At 52.0% G+C, this 15,973-nt stretch overlaps 1 protein-coding gene across 2 annotated transcripts in view; it reads right to left on the bottom strand.

Annotated features, from left to right (window-relative positions):
• MAPKAPK2 (MAPK activated protein kinase 2) overlaps positions 1–15,768 on the bottom strand; it is a 45,662-nt gene extending 29,894 nt beyond the window's left edge. The window contains exon 1 of one of the 2 annotated variants that reach the window (XM_035010404.1): positions 15,285–15,768. In XM_035010404.1, the coding sequence (XP_034866295.1) occupies positions 15,285–15,569 (285 nt within the window). In that variant the 5' untranslated portion in view covers positions 15,570–15,768. The remainder of the gene's footprint in view (positions 1–15,284) is intronic. The other variant, XM_035010405.1, reaches the window with a different exon arrangement.
• Between the last annotated feature and the right edge of the window lie 205 nt (positions 15,769–15,973).

Below are 15,973 nucleotides of genomic sequence, written 5' to 3'. Positions count from 1 at the left end.
ATTAACACCAGCAGCACTGTGAGTCCCAGCAGCCAACACCCACCCCAGGCAGTGGGGCATTTCCCAGCTTCCTCAGAGCAAGCAGACCTCATTCTCAGGGATGACCTAGAACGTCCCTTGGTTGACTAAAGCTGGAGTCTCAAAGTTTGTAGGAAACTTTGGCGCTGTTTTGGGCTACAGAAATCCAAGAAAGAGAAAATGAATCACACCAAAAAAAAAAAAAAAAAAAGAATAAGAAATAGAAAAAGAAACACAACCCCAAACCCACTACTTTTCCAGACCTCAAAATTTTTCATCAGGAAAATATATCATCTGCACACTTTCAAACATAACTGGATTCCTGCCCAGGTACAGTACAAAGACCAAATTCAAACCTGACCAAGAACTCCAGATCAACATGTTGGGCCTTCCAGCCTTGATTCCTGCCTCCCACGTTTCAGGCCCTTTTGCCCAGCATCTGCCTAGACACATGCTCTGAATCTACCACAAAGTGTGGTTACCTGAGCCAAGAAGTATTGCCTTGACCTTCTGGAATACCAAATGACCACAGACCGATGCGGCAGCAGGAGAGGCCAGGTGGGTATCAGGAACCACCTGGCCTATTTAAACAGCTCCCACTGTCAAAGAGAGGCCACCAAGCAAGCCTCCAGGTAGCTAGCCTGATGCAGAGACATAGTCCCTCAGAGGAGAGGAACACTGAAGGGGAGGAACAGGGCAGAAGGGATGAAAGAAAGATCGGCTACAAAAAGCATGGTGGCCGGTGAGGCAATGACCTTCATCAAAGACTAGATACTGTCTCTGAAGTTTACTAGAAGATGGTTTTCCCCTTCTATAAAAAGAGAAAAAAAAAAAAAAAGAAAGAAAGGGAAGGAAAGGAAAAGGAAAGAAAAGAAGATCATGTTGCAATTTCATCATAGCACCCACTCAGGAAAAAACCCCAGGCCTTGCTTCACTTTCCCTCTGCGCTAACGGTCAGCTCCATCCTGAGCCTTGACTTCTGAGGCCCTGAGAGGCGGGAAGCAAAGATGGCCAGAGCCTGAGGACAGAGGCCACCCCATCACCCTGCGAGCCACCTGCCCATGCCTCCACCCAAGGGGCTGAACACAGGACGGATGAGATTCTTCAGAGCAAGAGAGAAGTCCTGTGAGGGCCCAAAGGCGGATAAAAATAGGCTCTGCCCCAGGGTCAGCTCGGCCAGCTCTTTTTATTACTCCTTTCCCCCCTGGCCCTTGGATGGTCAGCCAACACCCAATCCCAAGCACTTCCTATTACCAGAAAGATCCCTGGGAGGAGGTCCTCTCTTTCCCCTCAGCCAAACACAAGATGAGAGTACCCAGTGCAATTCCTCACGTTACTCCTTAGCATCCCTCCCACCCGCCAAACTTTAGTCTGCGTCCTCCCCTGGGTGTGTCACAGGTGTGATTCCATGCTGTGTCTTCTGCCTACGCAAGGCAAAAGTGACTCCACCCCCTAAGCCCTTCCACCCTGAAGCCCATCCCACGTCTCCATGTCCTCTGGGGCCACCCTATTGCCCTGACCCCACTGCTTATGCACCAGCACCTCCCTGAACCTCTTTCTTTGTACGGAAACCCCAACATCAGACCACCTGGCCTGCTTCTGTCAGAGACTGTCTAATGGGAATATGTATGAAAAGGCACAATCCAGACTGTGGGGGGTGGTCTTTTTCATTCCTTTTACACACACACACACAAACACGTACGTGTTCACTCCCCTTCTGAACCCGTAAGTTCCCAAAGGCAGGGCCCATTCCTTATCGTTGTAGCAATTTGCACAAAATAAGCATTCCATAAATATTTGATGATACAACATAAATTGCTAGAGCAACTAAGTACTAAATTATAATGGCTTCATGGAGGAACTGTCAAGAGAGGCAGTATCACAAGCTGAAAGGAGCCCAGGTTTTAGAGTAAGACACTCCCAGAAGCAGCCCCAGGGCTTTGCACCTCTGATTCCTCCTGCCCCCTCCTGCCCCCTCCTGCCCGCTGGCCCCTCCCCGCTCCCAGCATTCCAAGGTGCACTCAAACACCACCTTCCCAGTAAAGCCTTCCCTGAGCCACACACACATTCCCAGCATTCCAGGGCCTCCTGCCCTCCTCTTTTTGCCACCATAACTATCACCTTCTGAGAGGCCGTATCATTTAATTATGTTTTGTCAGTCTTCCCTTGCTAGAATGCAAGCTCCATGCAGACAAGATTTGTTTTGGTTTCTTGGGTACACTTAATGTATCCCCGGGGCCTATAATAACTTATAGCACTTAGTAGGTACTCAGTAAATCACTGCTAATGAATGCATTGTTCTGAACATGTCTGACCATGTTTCCCCTTCCAGAAAATATAAGTTTTCTGTAAATATTTTTACTTTGCAGTATTATTTTAGGGCTTAACAAGAAGAGAAGTAAAAACCTAACACAATGCCTGACACAAAGTATCTGCTCAATAAAGACTTGTTATTAATCTGGGAAACCTTCAGTGTTGCTAAACCTTCAACAGTGATCTGAATGAGACAGAAGACTGAAGACTGTTGTATGTATGCATCAAAGTCGATCTGCTGTTCTGATCTATCCTTAGGGAGGCTGCAAAAGTCATCCTCAGCACTGCTAATTAATTTTCTTGAGTGGTAAGTTGCTTTGGATCTCAGAGGGATAGAAGGCACCCTAAGGCAAATCCTGCTTAGAAAGGCAAGAGTCTAGTCTAAGCTGCTAGAAAGAATCAGCCCTCATTGTTCCAAATTCCTCTCATCTCATACAGCGGAGGTATTAAAGGGGTCTAAACCCAAGGGGATGACCCTGACTAGTCTCCCATTCGAGGCTAATCCTGCCATCTGGGCCTCCTGATGGCCCGTCAGCAGGGAAGACAGGAGGCAGACATGGAAGAGAATACATGTTTATAAACACTGGTTGAATGGCTGAATGAATAAAAATACTACAGCCTGGGGAAGGGTGACGGAGTGAGGGCAGAGAGGAATAGGCAGTCCCTGCTGCCTGGAACCTGGGCTGCCCACCTTCTTCCCAGGGTAGGGCTGTTTTCCCAGCAGTGGGGTGACAGAAAGCCCTTCATGCAGGGCAGGAGTCCTCTGAGATCAGGTCTGAGATCAAGCCGGAGCCCTGTGATTCACAAAGGAGGAAACCTGAGTGAGGCCCAGACAGGTTCTCGGACCTGCTGAGGACAATGCAAGCCGGGTCTCTCCGATACCAGTCCCAGTCTGCGTCTCCTACAAATCTGTGGCGTGGAGTTAAGTGGCCCCACGAGAGTCAAACCTCTAACCTCAGACCTGGCAACTTGGTACCAACACTGGTCTTCTTGCAACACACAGGAGCAAGGCCAGCCATCAGATCACCTTGGGCTGCATCTGTGTGTCTGTTTTGTCTGGCGCTAACCAGAAGCTACCAAGAGCTGGAGGAGAGCTGGCCAGGTCCACAGTCTGTCCCTCCTTCAGTTAAAATTCTCTGAGAGGCAGAAGGGTCATCTCTGTAGTGGAACAGGAAAAGGAGGGGCTCTGGAACAGGGAGGAGAAAGAGAAGAAGCATCAGTGGGAAACTGTGGTCAGGCCCTTACAAGAACGAGAAATCCGTTAGCAGAAACAGAAGATGCCAGCTTGAGTCAGCAGATCCGAATGTGTGGAGGGAAGAAATGCCCAGAAGACTGTTCTGCTATGAATGGCTTTTTAGCAGATAGGAGGAAGAACAGGGACAGACATTTGGGGAGGGGGGGGGGGCTTTACTAGTCTCAGAGAGCCTAGCCTAATGTTGTTCCATGCCCAGAGCCGTCCCCCTCATCGATCCCCTCCACCTGAGGATCACCATCGGGACCTTATGTTTATGCAGGTAGCGCCCACTATTATTCAATTATCACACCTTTATTAGGCAGCTAGGTACAACGCACAATGCCAAAATGCTCCATGATTTTTTTTTTTTTAATGAGGGCATACAGTCACATGGAAATAAGAGAATATAAAAAGATTGAAGATTGAGTCTTCAGGAACTTATAATCCAGTATCTAGAGGAACCCCCTGAACATGGAGAAACAGACTGAAACAGATAGGAGGGAAGAGTGTCTTGGCAAGTTGGACAGGGCAGGGCGGGGGAGAGCCACCTCTAGTGTGAAAGCTTTCATGAAAGTGGCAGCATTTGTATAGGGTGGAGTAGGTAGATACAGACAGTGGTGGGGCAGGGAGGCAAGGAAGATACAGATGGACAGATGGACAGATGGCATACATACCATGCATGGGTAAAGGTGACTGAGCGGGGGGGGGGGGTAGTCAGGGTCCTATTCAGGAAACCGCAAATGTAAGCCCCTTAAACTGAAACATAGCAGGTATTCAGAAAACAAAAACAAAAACAAAAACCAGATTGGGGTCAGATCAGGGAAGGATCTGAAATCTCCTGTATTCTACAGACAAAGTGAACCAACTGAAGGGTTTAAGCTGGGAAGCTACATGATCAGAGCTGGGCTTTAGGTAAAGTAATCCCCCATGCGTTCCAAGGCACTGAGGGGGCAAGACCTTCATTCCCCAGCTGAGGTCCTCAGAGGCAGCTGTGTGTTTCTCCTGGCCCCCACCCCACCCCCCTGCTCTCCATTCCTTTTTTCTCAAACTCTAGTTTATGTTCTTTTTTAAAAATCTAAGGCAAGGCAACCAACACAAGCCCAGGAAATCAGAAGGGTCCAGACACAGGCGAAGGGGTGCTCATACCCCTCTTCCTCCCCGCTAGGAGCCCAGGAGACTAGAACCCTGCCAGGAGAGGGGGATGTGAAGGTATGAAGTCCCAGAGAAACCCACACAGGCTCCGGTAGAAAGGATGTGATGCTTGGGAGTCCAGCAGTCAGAGGGAATAACAGAACTTCAGTGTTTCTATAAACATAAGCATTTACAAAGCAGGCTACCATACACACTCATTCTGTCCCCGTTTCCTTCTACCTTTCAGAGATCTGGGTGCCTGTGAGGACAGAGGCATGGCGAAGGGCACGAGATGACCCCTGCTACCCTCGCCCACACAGGAGAGCCGACAGGGTGCTCCAAGTTCCAAGGCCCCTATGGCCTCTCCACCAGTCCATCTGCATTCCTAGGATGCTCGAAGTTCCACACGTGTGGCCTCCAGTGCCCAGGGCTCCCGCTCTACTTCCCTGCCCCCCCATGGTCCTCTGAGCTCTACAGAAGTCAGGATTCTCCACTTAGAGAGGCTTCACTTGCCCAGCTCCGCTGACGCCTGGCCTTTAGAATCTACAAGCCTTCCTTTAAGAATTACAGAAGCCAGGGGCGCCTGGGTGGCTCAGTTGGTTAAGCGACTGCCTTCGGCTCAGGTCACGATCCTGGAATCCCAGGATCGAGTCCCGCATCGGGCTCCCTGCTCAGCGGGGAGTCTGCCTCTCCCTCTGACCCTCCCCCTTCTCATCATGTGCTCTCTCTCTCTGTCTCAAGTAAATAAATAAAATCTTTAAAAAAAAAAAAAAGAATTACAGAAGCCAGAGAAGGAGGCCCGGGATAGAGAAGAGGGAGGGTACTGTTACTCCAAGGACAGGGGCTCCTTCTATCAGAGTTAAAAATAAACTCTTAGCAATTTACACCCAACTCCTCCCTCCAGAAGCCAATGGGCCTTGGCAGATAAACTTCTCCCTGCAGAGAAAATGAGGACCCAGGGGCACAGACAGGAGAAAGCAGTCCACGGAGACATGGTCCAGGATGTAACTCTAGCTGAAGCCAGAGGGCCCCCCAAGACCTACCTCAGTTCCTATTACTCTCCCTCACACATCTCTTCTCCCAAACAAACCCCAAGCTCAGAAAAAAAATGCAGAACCCTTGTTTGCACGGTTAGGACAACTGTCCAAGGATTAGATAAATCACAAAGAAGAGGATACCAAAGTCAAGCTAAAAGAAACACTCTGCCCAGTACCTAGCAGTTACACAGGCACCCCAGCTACCTGAGCCCCTGTCCCCCACCTGCCCAGGATCCCTAGGCAGTAGGGCAGGAGGCCACCTCAGTGGACTTCAGTGGACACAGAGCAGCGGTAACCCTGCCCCCACCATCAGGGAGCAGGAAGAAGAGGAAAGAGACCCATGTTCTCTGTGACATACGGCAGGTGGCGAAGCTGGAAAGGCCAGAGGGGCCCTGGCCTGACGCAGGAAGGAGGCCCCGAGAGCCAGGGCCCACTCAGCCTTGGAAGCCAGTAAGATGAGGTCACACTTCTGAGCGTGGTAACGCGAAGCCCTGCACTGCAGAGGTGGAGAATTTAGCTGGGCAACAGGGCCGGAGTCCCAGGGTAGGCAGCGTGCTCAGTCACAGGGCAGTGGGGGTGAGCACCTGGGACAGCCCCACTCGGGGGGCTCTCCTACTCATCCCCACACACCTTCTGGCAGGGAGGCCTGCTTGCCAGCAGCCTGGAGGAAGCCAGAGCAGGAGGAAGCACAGGGGAAAGTCTCATGGACACTGATGAACTTTCGCACCCCCCCCGTGACCCATCCCCTGATGGAGAAGCAAGGCAGCTCCACGGAGCCTCTGTCTTAGGGCCGGGGCTTGGCAGGTGGTTGGGGACAACTTGCCTTCCTGAGCGCTAGGAGTGAGATATGATACCTGGAGCAGCGCCAGCCACGGCTCACTCTCGGCTCCCAGAGAGGGGGCAAACGGGGAGACCAAGTGCGGGAAGAGAGACTCAGGTCAGCAGTGTGGCAGGAAGACCTGGGGCTGACGGCGGGGCTACGCTGTGAGGGGAGACTGCGGCAGTGACAGGTTTATTTTTAGCTGCTGGGACAGAGGGGCTGAGTAACAGTTCTAGGCCCTGGGCGGGAGGCCAGGTTGCAGATGTCCCGTGTGTGGGCTGGGAGCCTAGTGACACGAGGGATCATCACAATGGCAGCGAAGTGACTGACGCCATCACCTGCCACAGAGGGGTGGGAGACAAGGTGCCCCAGAGGAGCGTGAAGGTGGAGGAGTCGGGAGGGGCTTGCCAGTAGGTCAAAGACTCAGTGTAGACGAGAGAAGCAGAGACAAGGCATCAACAGTACTGTCCCCTGCGTCCCCCTCATCTTCTCTGAGACAGAAACGGCTTCGAATGGTGGCCACACAGTTTCCGCCTTTAGCCACCACTCCTCACCTTCCAGATGAGTGCTACATGGACACTGGCCATGGAGATGCCTGGGACGTCCCTCAAGAGTAAGATGCCCTTTCATATGACTCTTCTGGGCAGCTCAGGTTCCTAGCAGAATCAACACAGGGCTTGGCCAGTCTTGGAGGGGAACAAGAGTTACAGATAGGGTTTGACCTTGGGGCCGCGGCCCAGCCTCTCCCACCGGCGGGCTAGCACACAGAGATGTTTACTGGATCAGAGAATAAAGACCCCAACACTGCACTGCCAGACGCCGCGTACAACCTCATCCCCCTCTCCACTGTGTGTCTTCTTCCTCCAACCACATACGATGGCCTGGCACACAGGACCCCACAGTCCAAAGCTTCAGGGCTAAAACTACTGCTTCAGCATTAAGTGAGCAGGAAGAAGAGGAAAGAGAACAGACAGCACCAGGCAACCCTCTCTCCTCTTGCTTCTTTGGACTTCTGATATCCAGTCTTACACAGTCTTGGGGAGGGGAGAGGGGGGAGCAAGGGGTACCTAGATGTAAATCCTAATTTCCTCATCAGCTTTGGGAACAGTCCCCACCGCTCACCTCTGAACAGCTCCCAGCCCACACCATATCTCTGGGTGAATTAGAAGAAGGCATCCATTTGGATGAGCCCAGCCACAAGCCAACACAGAGCCTGCCCAGTGGACAGTAGGTTAGATTGCGGCCCTCACTCCCTCCCTCGCCGGGTGCCCCCGTGCAAGGCTCGGCCCGCACAGCCAATCACAGCAGCCATGTCTGGCCCCATACCTCAAATGGGAACGAAGTTTCAGACAGAGAACATAAAGAATTCCTCATCTCCACCTTGAGACATCACTATACTAAGATTCTTTTGACTTCAAGGTAAGAATAGATGGGCACCCCACCCCCACGCCTGAGTTACACAGCCCATCCTCTCTGCTGAGGTGCTAACTGGAACACTTTCCAAGTCTTCACACAAGAGAAGGAGCAGCTGGTCAGTGATGATTATTAATTAACTGGACGCAGCCACCCTAGAGCCGAGCATCAAGCCTATCAAAAGGGCATCCACGCTGGCCCAGGTGCTGCCGATGGTCAGACGTGGAGCAGGTCAGCAAGCCATCCTGCCAGCTCTTGGCCTCTTGCCACCCCACCCCCCCCCCGGCACAGCCTTCCACCCCCCGCCAATACCAGTGCTCAGGAGCAACTGGTAGCCTGAACCTCTGACACATGCATGAAAGCCTGGAAAATTTAACTGGCCTACTCAAGGTCACATTACCAGTTAACAGGGTGCATAGATGGGACCCCTTTTTTTGCTTTCTTCTCTAGCACTTAACCAATAATAAGAGGCTCATCTCTAAAAATTTGTATCCATATATATCTTAAAATGCAAAATCCCTCTAATGACGAGAAAAGGTACAAAATCTGATTTGGGTTACACACCTGGTGTACATCAAGCTGCCCAGTGGCATGGCCCCTTCTCTTTACCAGTGTCCCCATTTAAGCCTAGTGACCAGTTAGTGGAGCTCAGTTTTGCACTGCAAGGGCCATAACCCCTCTAGCAACTAAAAAACCAAAGGAACCCAGACTAAGACAAGGTCCCAGGGAACTGTGTCCCTGATGAAGACACAGGGTAAGACCTTGGACATAGCGCTGACCCTTTCCTGACTGGCCTAGCCTCCCACTCTGGTGAGATAGAAGGAGTCAAGAAAGATGACCAGGGAGTGTCATCAGCTTTAAGGTGCAAGGAGGTATGGGTCTCTTCACCACCCAGTCTTACATCATTACCCAGAGCAGCTGCGGCCCCTTTGAACACAAAGAACAACTCTGCCCTGCCCACTCACCTCCCTCCTGGAACACTGAAGCACCTGGAAGGGTGCAGTCCAAGGAAGAGAGGAAAAAAGAGATCCCACATGGCCCCTGGAAGAGCCTGACACAGAAGAGAGGAAGCAGGACCTCAAACCATCAGGGACAGTCCTGAATCAGAGCATGGGAGGGCCTCTTGGGCCTCATGGAAGGACTCCAATGCAGATGCCAATGCCCTGTCCTTCCCCAAGGTGGCTGACATTCTTCCTGGCACGGCCTCCATACATCCCTGGCATTTGCGGGTACCAGGAGCTTTGGCCCCTCCTCCAACCCCAGGATCTGGCCAGGGATTAAGTCTGCAGTCCCGAAGCTTGGCTCCTCCAAGCCTCTCCCTGAATCCCTACACCTGCTTCTTAAGGGGACTCGTCAACTGATGATGGGTCAACTCCTCCGGTCCCAAGCAATCAAAACATCTTAATCATGGGCACCAATACCTTAATCCTGCTGAAAAGGAGCCTCTTCATTTCCCAGGCATCCACCAATATCTGGTCCTGAGGCCTGGGGCTGCTTTTCTCCTCCCTTCCATCAGCCACTGATTCCAGATCTTAGCTGGAGATTATTTTCAAGCTCCATCAAAGCCCAGAATTCACAATTGAAAAAGGACCATGAGTTGACCCAACTTTGATCCTGCCTCGGTGGACGCCAAGAGTCTGGCTGCAGTAAACAGGGGCCAAGGCCCCACAAGAGGGAGGGGGTCTCTAAAACCAGAAACTAGGCCTCCCCAGTCCGAACCTCAGTGATTTGTCACCCTTTTTTTTTTTTTTAAGATTTTATTTATTTATTTGACAGAGAGACAATGCGAGAGAAGGAACACAAGCAGGGGGAGAGGGAGAGGGAGAAACAGACTCCCCACTGAGCAGGGAGCCTGATGCAGGGCTCTATCCCAGGAACCTGAGATCATGACCTGAGCTGAAGGCAGACGCTTAACGACTGAGCCACCCAGGCACCCTGATTTGTCACCCATCTTTACAAGAGCCTGTTAGCTTACTTCATACCCCTCAAATACTAGAAAAACTACTTTTAATATAAAGCTAAGGGCAGTTCGATTCTGGGCCACCAGCCCTACTCACTCCTTGCCCACCTCATCTCCTATTCTCCCCTCAGGGCCAGTGTCACCAGCCCCTCTTACAGATCTGCTCAGACTTCAGAGGCCCAGCAATGAGACCACAGTAGCTCCTAGGATCCTCACAGATTTCCCTTCCAAAACTCTTCTATCCCCAACCACACGATTTCACCTCTAGACCCGCACAGTCCAGTAGAACTTTCTACCAGGATGCGTATATTCTTCCGCGCTAGCCTGTTCAGCAGCCAGTAGCCACGGTAGCTACTAAATACTTGAAAAGGTGGCTAGCTGATTTTTAATTTAATTTAGATTAATTATTTTTAGCTTAAATAGCCATGCATGGGTATTGGCTGCCATATTGGACAATGCAGACTACATCTGTTAATGCCTTCTCCAAATTGGTTTCTTGACCCCCTAAATTTTAAGGCACTTTATATGTCTGTATCCTCTACACAACCAAGCATATAGTAGGATGCTCAGCAAACTGTTAACCTATAACCACAGTGGATATAAAAGAGGCTGATTTGGGGCACCTGAGTGGCTCAATCGGTTAAGTGTCCCACTTGATTTCAGCTCAGGTCATGATCTCAGGGTCTTGAGATCGAGCCCCCCCCTCAGAATCTGTGCTGGGCCTAGAGCCTGTTTTGAGATTCTCTTTCTCTCCCTCTCCCTCTGCCATTCCCCCACCTTGTGCTCTCTCTTTCTTTAAAAGAAAAGAGGACGCTTCAGTCAATGAAACTTTCCTCACCATGTGATTCCATCCAGCAAACCCCATTTTGGGACACTGCCCCTCACCCAGCCATGCCACCAATCTTGCTACCCAGGAGGTATTCAGCATGAGGTGTGCTGGATAGGACGCTGCCTGTACTCTGGGGCGGGGGGAGCGCCTGTGTCTCCCTCTGTTTCCAGAACAAGCATGGGAGGTGCCGATTATCTCCCCTTCAGAACACCAAAGGAAGCCACACCACAGTGACACAAAGTGACCTGGGGAGGGAGAACCACCAGAGAAAGGAAAGGAGAAGACATCACAGGACCTTGTTTTCTCTAATCCACGCAATGGAAAGATAAACAGAGATAAGGTATGACAATAGTCTATATTTTGTAAAGTAATAATATGCTTCAACTAATCAGAGTCACGCAGCAGAGAGGGACAACAGTGCCAGCTTTAATTAAATTTGTTCAGCTAATACCCAAGAGTCACCATGACACAGTGAAGCAGGAAGCAGCTGAGGAACCCCACGGGAATACAACCAATTATATATTACACAAGTGGGTTGAGACTAGGTGTCCTTACCAAAGAAACAGTTAATAGAATTCCTACGTTCTTATACAAAAAATAAGATTTCTATCAAACACTCCCTAAAAGGGGTGGAGATGGTATAAAAAAATTTTTAAGAAAAAGCTTCTTACCCAATTTAAAACTCATGAAGCTGCTGAGTTGGTATATAAGCTGCCCTCCAACTTCGGGGGTACTGCTGGGGAGGCAATAAACACCCGCCTGGCACCCCCTCGCCAACAGTCAAGGGGCTAAGAGAGGAGCTCCTCAGGCGTGAGGAGCTCCGGGGCAGTAGACGACCCCAGGTCCGAGTCTGCGGACATCACTGTGGTTACGAAGTGGGAAGAGGCCTGAGGTGGGGAGTCAGGCGTCCCAGGTTCTAATCCTGCCTCGGCCAAGTGCAGGGCTCTATTACCTCAAGTGAGTTTTTGCGCTGGGTCTTGGTTTTCTCATCAGCAAGACAAGGGGGTTAGATGAGATGACCTCTGAAGTCCCTTCCGACCCCAACGAAGTGTGAGTATGACCCAGAGCGAAGCAACAGCAGGCCAGAGAGATGGTGAGGTGAGGTCACGGCACCCACTAAAAGCCCTCAAGTGTTGGCTCTCTGAGGTGGAGGCAGAAAAGCAGCAGTGCAAGTTGGGCATTTTTTTTTTTAAAAGCACTGATAATTCACTTAAGAGGGCTAAGAGGTCACCAGACTACAGAAGGAGGGGTGCCTGGGTGGCTCAGTCGTTAACCATCTGCCTTCAGCACAAGTCATGATCCCGGGGTCCTGGGATCGAGCCCCACATCGGGCTCCCTGCTCGGCAGGGGGCCTGCTTCTCCCTCTCCCACTCCCCCTGCTGTGTTCCCTCTCTCTGTCTCTCTGTCTGTCTCTCTCTCTGTCAAATGAATAAATAAAATCTTAAAAGAAAAAAAAAAAGACCATAAAAGGAGCAGGGCACGGGAGCTGTCTGTCTCTCTCTCTGTCAAATGAATAAATAAAATCTTAAAAGAAAAAAAAAAAAGACCATAAAAGGAGCAGGGCACGGGAGCCACCACCTCCCATCCACTCTCAGAGCTGTGAAGAGGTCAGAACCCCACCCGAGGCCCTGCTCCCGCCCTACAGCTCCTGCCCCAAATCCCCAAGAACAGCCTAACACACAATGTAGAGTAGAGGTCTGATCCCTTTTTCCTCAGGCACCTTCCCAGTGGGGCAATCCGTGCTAGCCCACAACATCCACCCCCCTTGTTTTATAATCAAAACACTCCTGGTTTTGAAAATCATTTCACTACTCAGCACCTAAGGTTAAGTTCATCAAGATTCAAGATCTAGAAATCTCTTTGGTGTATGTCTCAAACAGGATTATTTGGACCAGATTCCCCCCACAAGCTGTAATTATGTCTTAGCCAATATTTGGATATGGACACTGCTGTCAGTCTCTGAATGCCTCATACCTTCTTTCTTCCTCTATTATTAAGTTTTTACACAAAGATGTGTGGGAATCTACAATTTAACAGTTGAGTCAACTTATAAGATTTGGGAGCAGACTGCCTGTCAAAACAGACTGACTTCAATCTTCACCCACTTCTAACCTGAGGAGAATGAATTATGAGTGTTACTTAGAATGCTGCTGGATTTTTCCTTTCAAAACTATTTACAGGAGGGAAATATCCAAATCTCTCCCCTATTCATTACAAGAACAGAAATCTGAATTACAACAAATCCGAATTGCCACCCTAAAACATTTTAGCATGTGGTTTTGTGTCATTAAATAGAATAAAAAGAAGGGACACCTGGGTGGCTCAGCTGGTTAAGCGGCTGCCTTCAGCCCAGGTCATGATCCCAGGGTCCTGGGATCAAGTCCCACATCAGGCTCCTTGCTCAGCGGGGAACCTGCTTCTCCCTCTCTCTCCCTCTGCTTGTGCTCTCTCTGTCAAATAAATAAAATCTTTAAAAAAAAAAAAAAATAGAATAAAAAGAAGTTGAGAGCTTTTGTTCTGAAGTCTTTATATAATATTCCAGCTATCCAAGGGAATGAACAGCCATCGTCCCCAAACTGCTGATGGGTGAAGGCAGATGGCCTCTCAGAGGGACAGAAAACTCTCCCAGAAAGAACGTCTGTCACTTCCTCCCTGGTACAGGTTAACTGTGGTCAAACAGTCTTCACTCAACTCCACTCCCCAAGGTCAGAGCCACAGTTAAACCACCACTGCTCCTCCCTGTCCCCCCACTTATGAGTATGGAAAAAGTGGTCTAAGGCACAACAACCAAAAAGCCCACAGCAACAGCTTAGAGTAAAAACCAAAGAATCTGACAGTGTTGGGGCTAGCTGAAAGCTCTCCCCCAAAGGAGGATGCAAGCAGCAAGGAAATAATTTTAGAGGCCTTAAAATCTGGAAATTGGGGGCGCCTGGGTGGCTCAGTTGGTTAAGCGACTGCCTTCGGCTCGGGTCATGATCCTGGAGTCCCAGGATCAAGTCCCATATCGGGCTCCCTGCTGAGCGGGGAGTCTGCTTCTCCCTCTGACCCTCCCCCCTCTCATGTGTTCTCTCTCTCATTCTCTCTCTCAAATAAATAAATAAAATCTTTAAAAAAAAAAAAAATCTGGAAATTGGACCTGCTTGCCCTCTGCAACTGCAAAGTGCCAGAGTTTTATTACATCTAATTATCTATCCCAACAGTTCCACCCATCACACCGATCTGAGTTGTGCATTAATAGCTGAAATACAGCTAGCTGAGGGGGGGCAGCGGGGGGGGGGGGAGAAAAATATAACACAGGAAGTATTTTTCTTCTTCTCCAATCATTAAGACGCCCCAGGGGAAACAGGCCTGATGTGTCACCTTTAGAGATGTGGTTTGATCTGAAACCTGTCTGAGGGGAAAACCTTTTTAGTGACCCTGAACACTGGCTCACAGGGCACTGGGGACCCACCCATCTCATCAGACCTCCAAGTCCATTCTGTTTAACTTCTAAAATAGGTATTCTCACTTAAATCCTCATCCCCACCCCACCCCCAACCACCACACCCCCTTAAAAAAAAAAAAAAAAAAAAAAGGAGGCTGGGTTTCCCCAGCTCAAGGATAACGCTCCTTCGTACTGTCCACCAATCGCCTATGTCCAGGGCTCAAGTGGCCATCTCCGATTTGCGGAATCAGCACCCGGCCAAGCCGTGGTTTAGACACCGGGTTCACAATGATCAATGGAGCTATGGAAACAGCAGACATCGCGCCAGAGCCTGCTGGCCTCCCATCTGGAGCCTCACAGGCACTGAAGGTAGGAGGGGGGCCTGCTCTCGGATCAAAACAGTCCCTCCCCCGCGCCCGGGGGGGCGGTGTCCCGGCGGAATCTCCAGCCTGGCACCTCCCGGGCCGGCGCGCCCCAAGGCGGCACGGCCGCGCTCGGGAGGCCCAGGGAAGTGAAATCACACATTCCGGCTCCCAAATAAGGAGCGAGGCTAAATAAACCTCTGCGAACCGACTTCTCCAAACTAACCGACCAACCAGCTCAATGAGTAATGGGCCTTTTGTGCCCGCAGAAAGAAAGAAAGGAGGGAGGCGAGGATGGGGAACCACAACCCCGGAAAATCACTTCCTTGAGTCGGGGTGAAATTAGCAGAAATGGTCCCGAAGCCAGCCGTTGCGCCTCGGCTGGATCCGGCTCAAACCCCAAAATGGCAGAGTCCTCACGAGTCCTTTCGGGTCCCGCCACTCACACCCGGAGGTGACCGGAAACTCGGTCTGGCGGCGTGGTCCGCGCGGACCTGACCTTCCCCGCCGCCCGCCCGCCCCCTGCTGCGCACTTGGCTCCCCTCGGGCTCCCGGGACCGACAGCCCTGCCGCGGCCACTCCTCCGCGGCCGGGTCGGACTGACGCCGGGTCCGGGAAGGGTCCGCGCGATCGCGCCCGGCGACTGTGCGCTTCGACTGCTCCGAAGCGCGGGGCGGGGGTCGTCCCCGGGAGCCCTCTCCCTCCCCGTGCCCGTCCTCCCCTCCCCCGGCCCCCGAACTTACTTTTAGGGCGAATTTCTCCTGGGTTCTCTTATTGAAGATCTGCAAAACTTTCCCGTTGATGCCCAGTCCCAGGACCTGGGTGGTGACCTTGTAGTCGTCGATGATGGCGTTCTTCTTGATCTGCAGGCTCGACTTGACATGGAACTGGGGAAACTGCTGCGGGGGCTGCGGCGGCGGCTGGGTTGGGAGGTGAGGCTGGGCCGGGGCGGGGGGTTGCGGCGGCGGCGGCGGCGGCGGGTTGGGAAACAGCACCGGCGGGGTCTGGCCCTGGGAGTTGGACAGCATGGTGCCCGGAGACACGGGAGCAGAAGCGGGAGGGCCCGCGGCCGCCCCCTCCTCCAGCTCCGGACGGGGTCCCCGCCACCCCCCGCCCGGCTGCGAAGTTTGCTCCGGGCTGGAGCCGGCTTCCCCGCCCCGGCCCGGCTCCAGGCTCGGCGGGTCGCGGGGCTCCGTGGGTCCCGCCGTGCGCCGCTGGCGCCCACCAGCCCTGCTCCCTCCCTCCCACCCTCCCCCCGGGGGCCTGGAGCTCGGGGGACCGCGGGACGGCGGGGGCCCGGCCCGGGGGGGAAGCGGCCGCGCGACAATGTACCCAGCCCGGGGGCCGGCGGCCGCGTCACAGCCTCGTCTGCGTCCGGGGCCGGTCCTTAAAGGGGAGGGTCGGAGGGGCCGGGCTTGGGGAGGCGGGGCGG

This window comes from Mirounga leonina, unplaced genomic scaffold (genome assembly GCF_011800145.1).
Source record: "Mirounga leonina isolate KUSES-001 unplaced genomic scaffold, KU_Mleo_1.0 Mir_154, whole genome shotgun sequence".
Taxonomy (NCBI): Eukaryota; Metazoa; Chordata; class Mammalia; order Carnivora; family Phocidae; genus Mirounga; species Mirounga leonina.
This window is presented reverse-complemented; position numbering and strand designations above follow the sequence as displayed.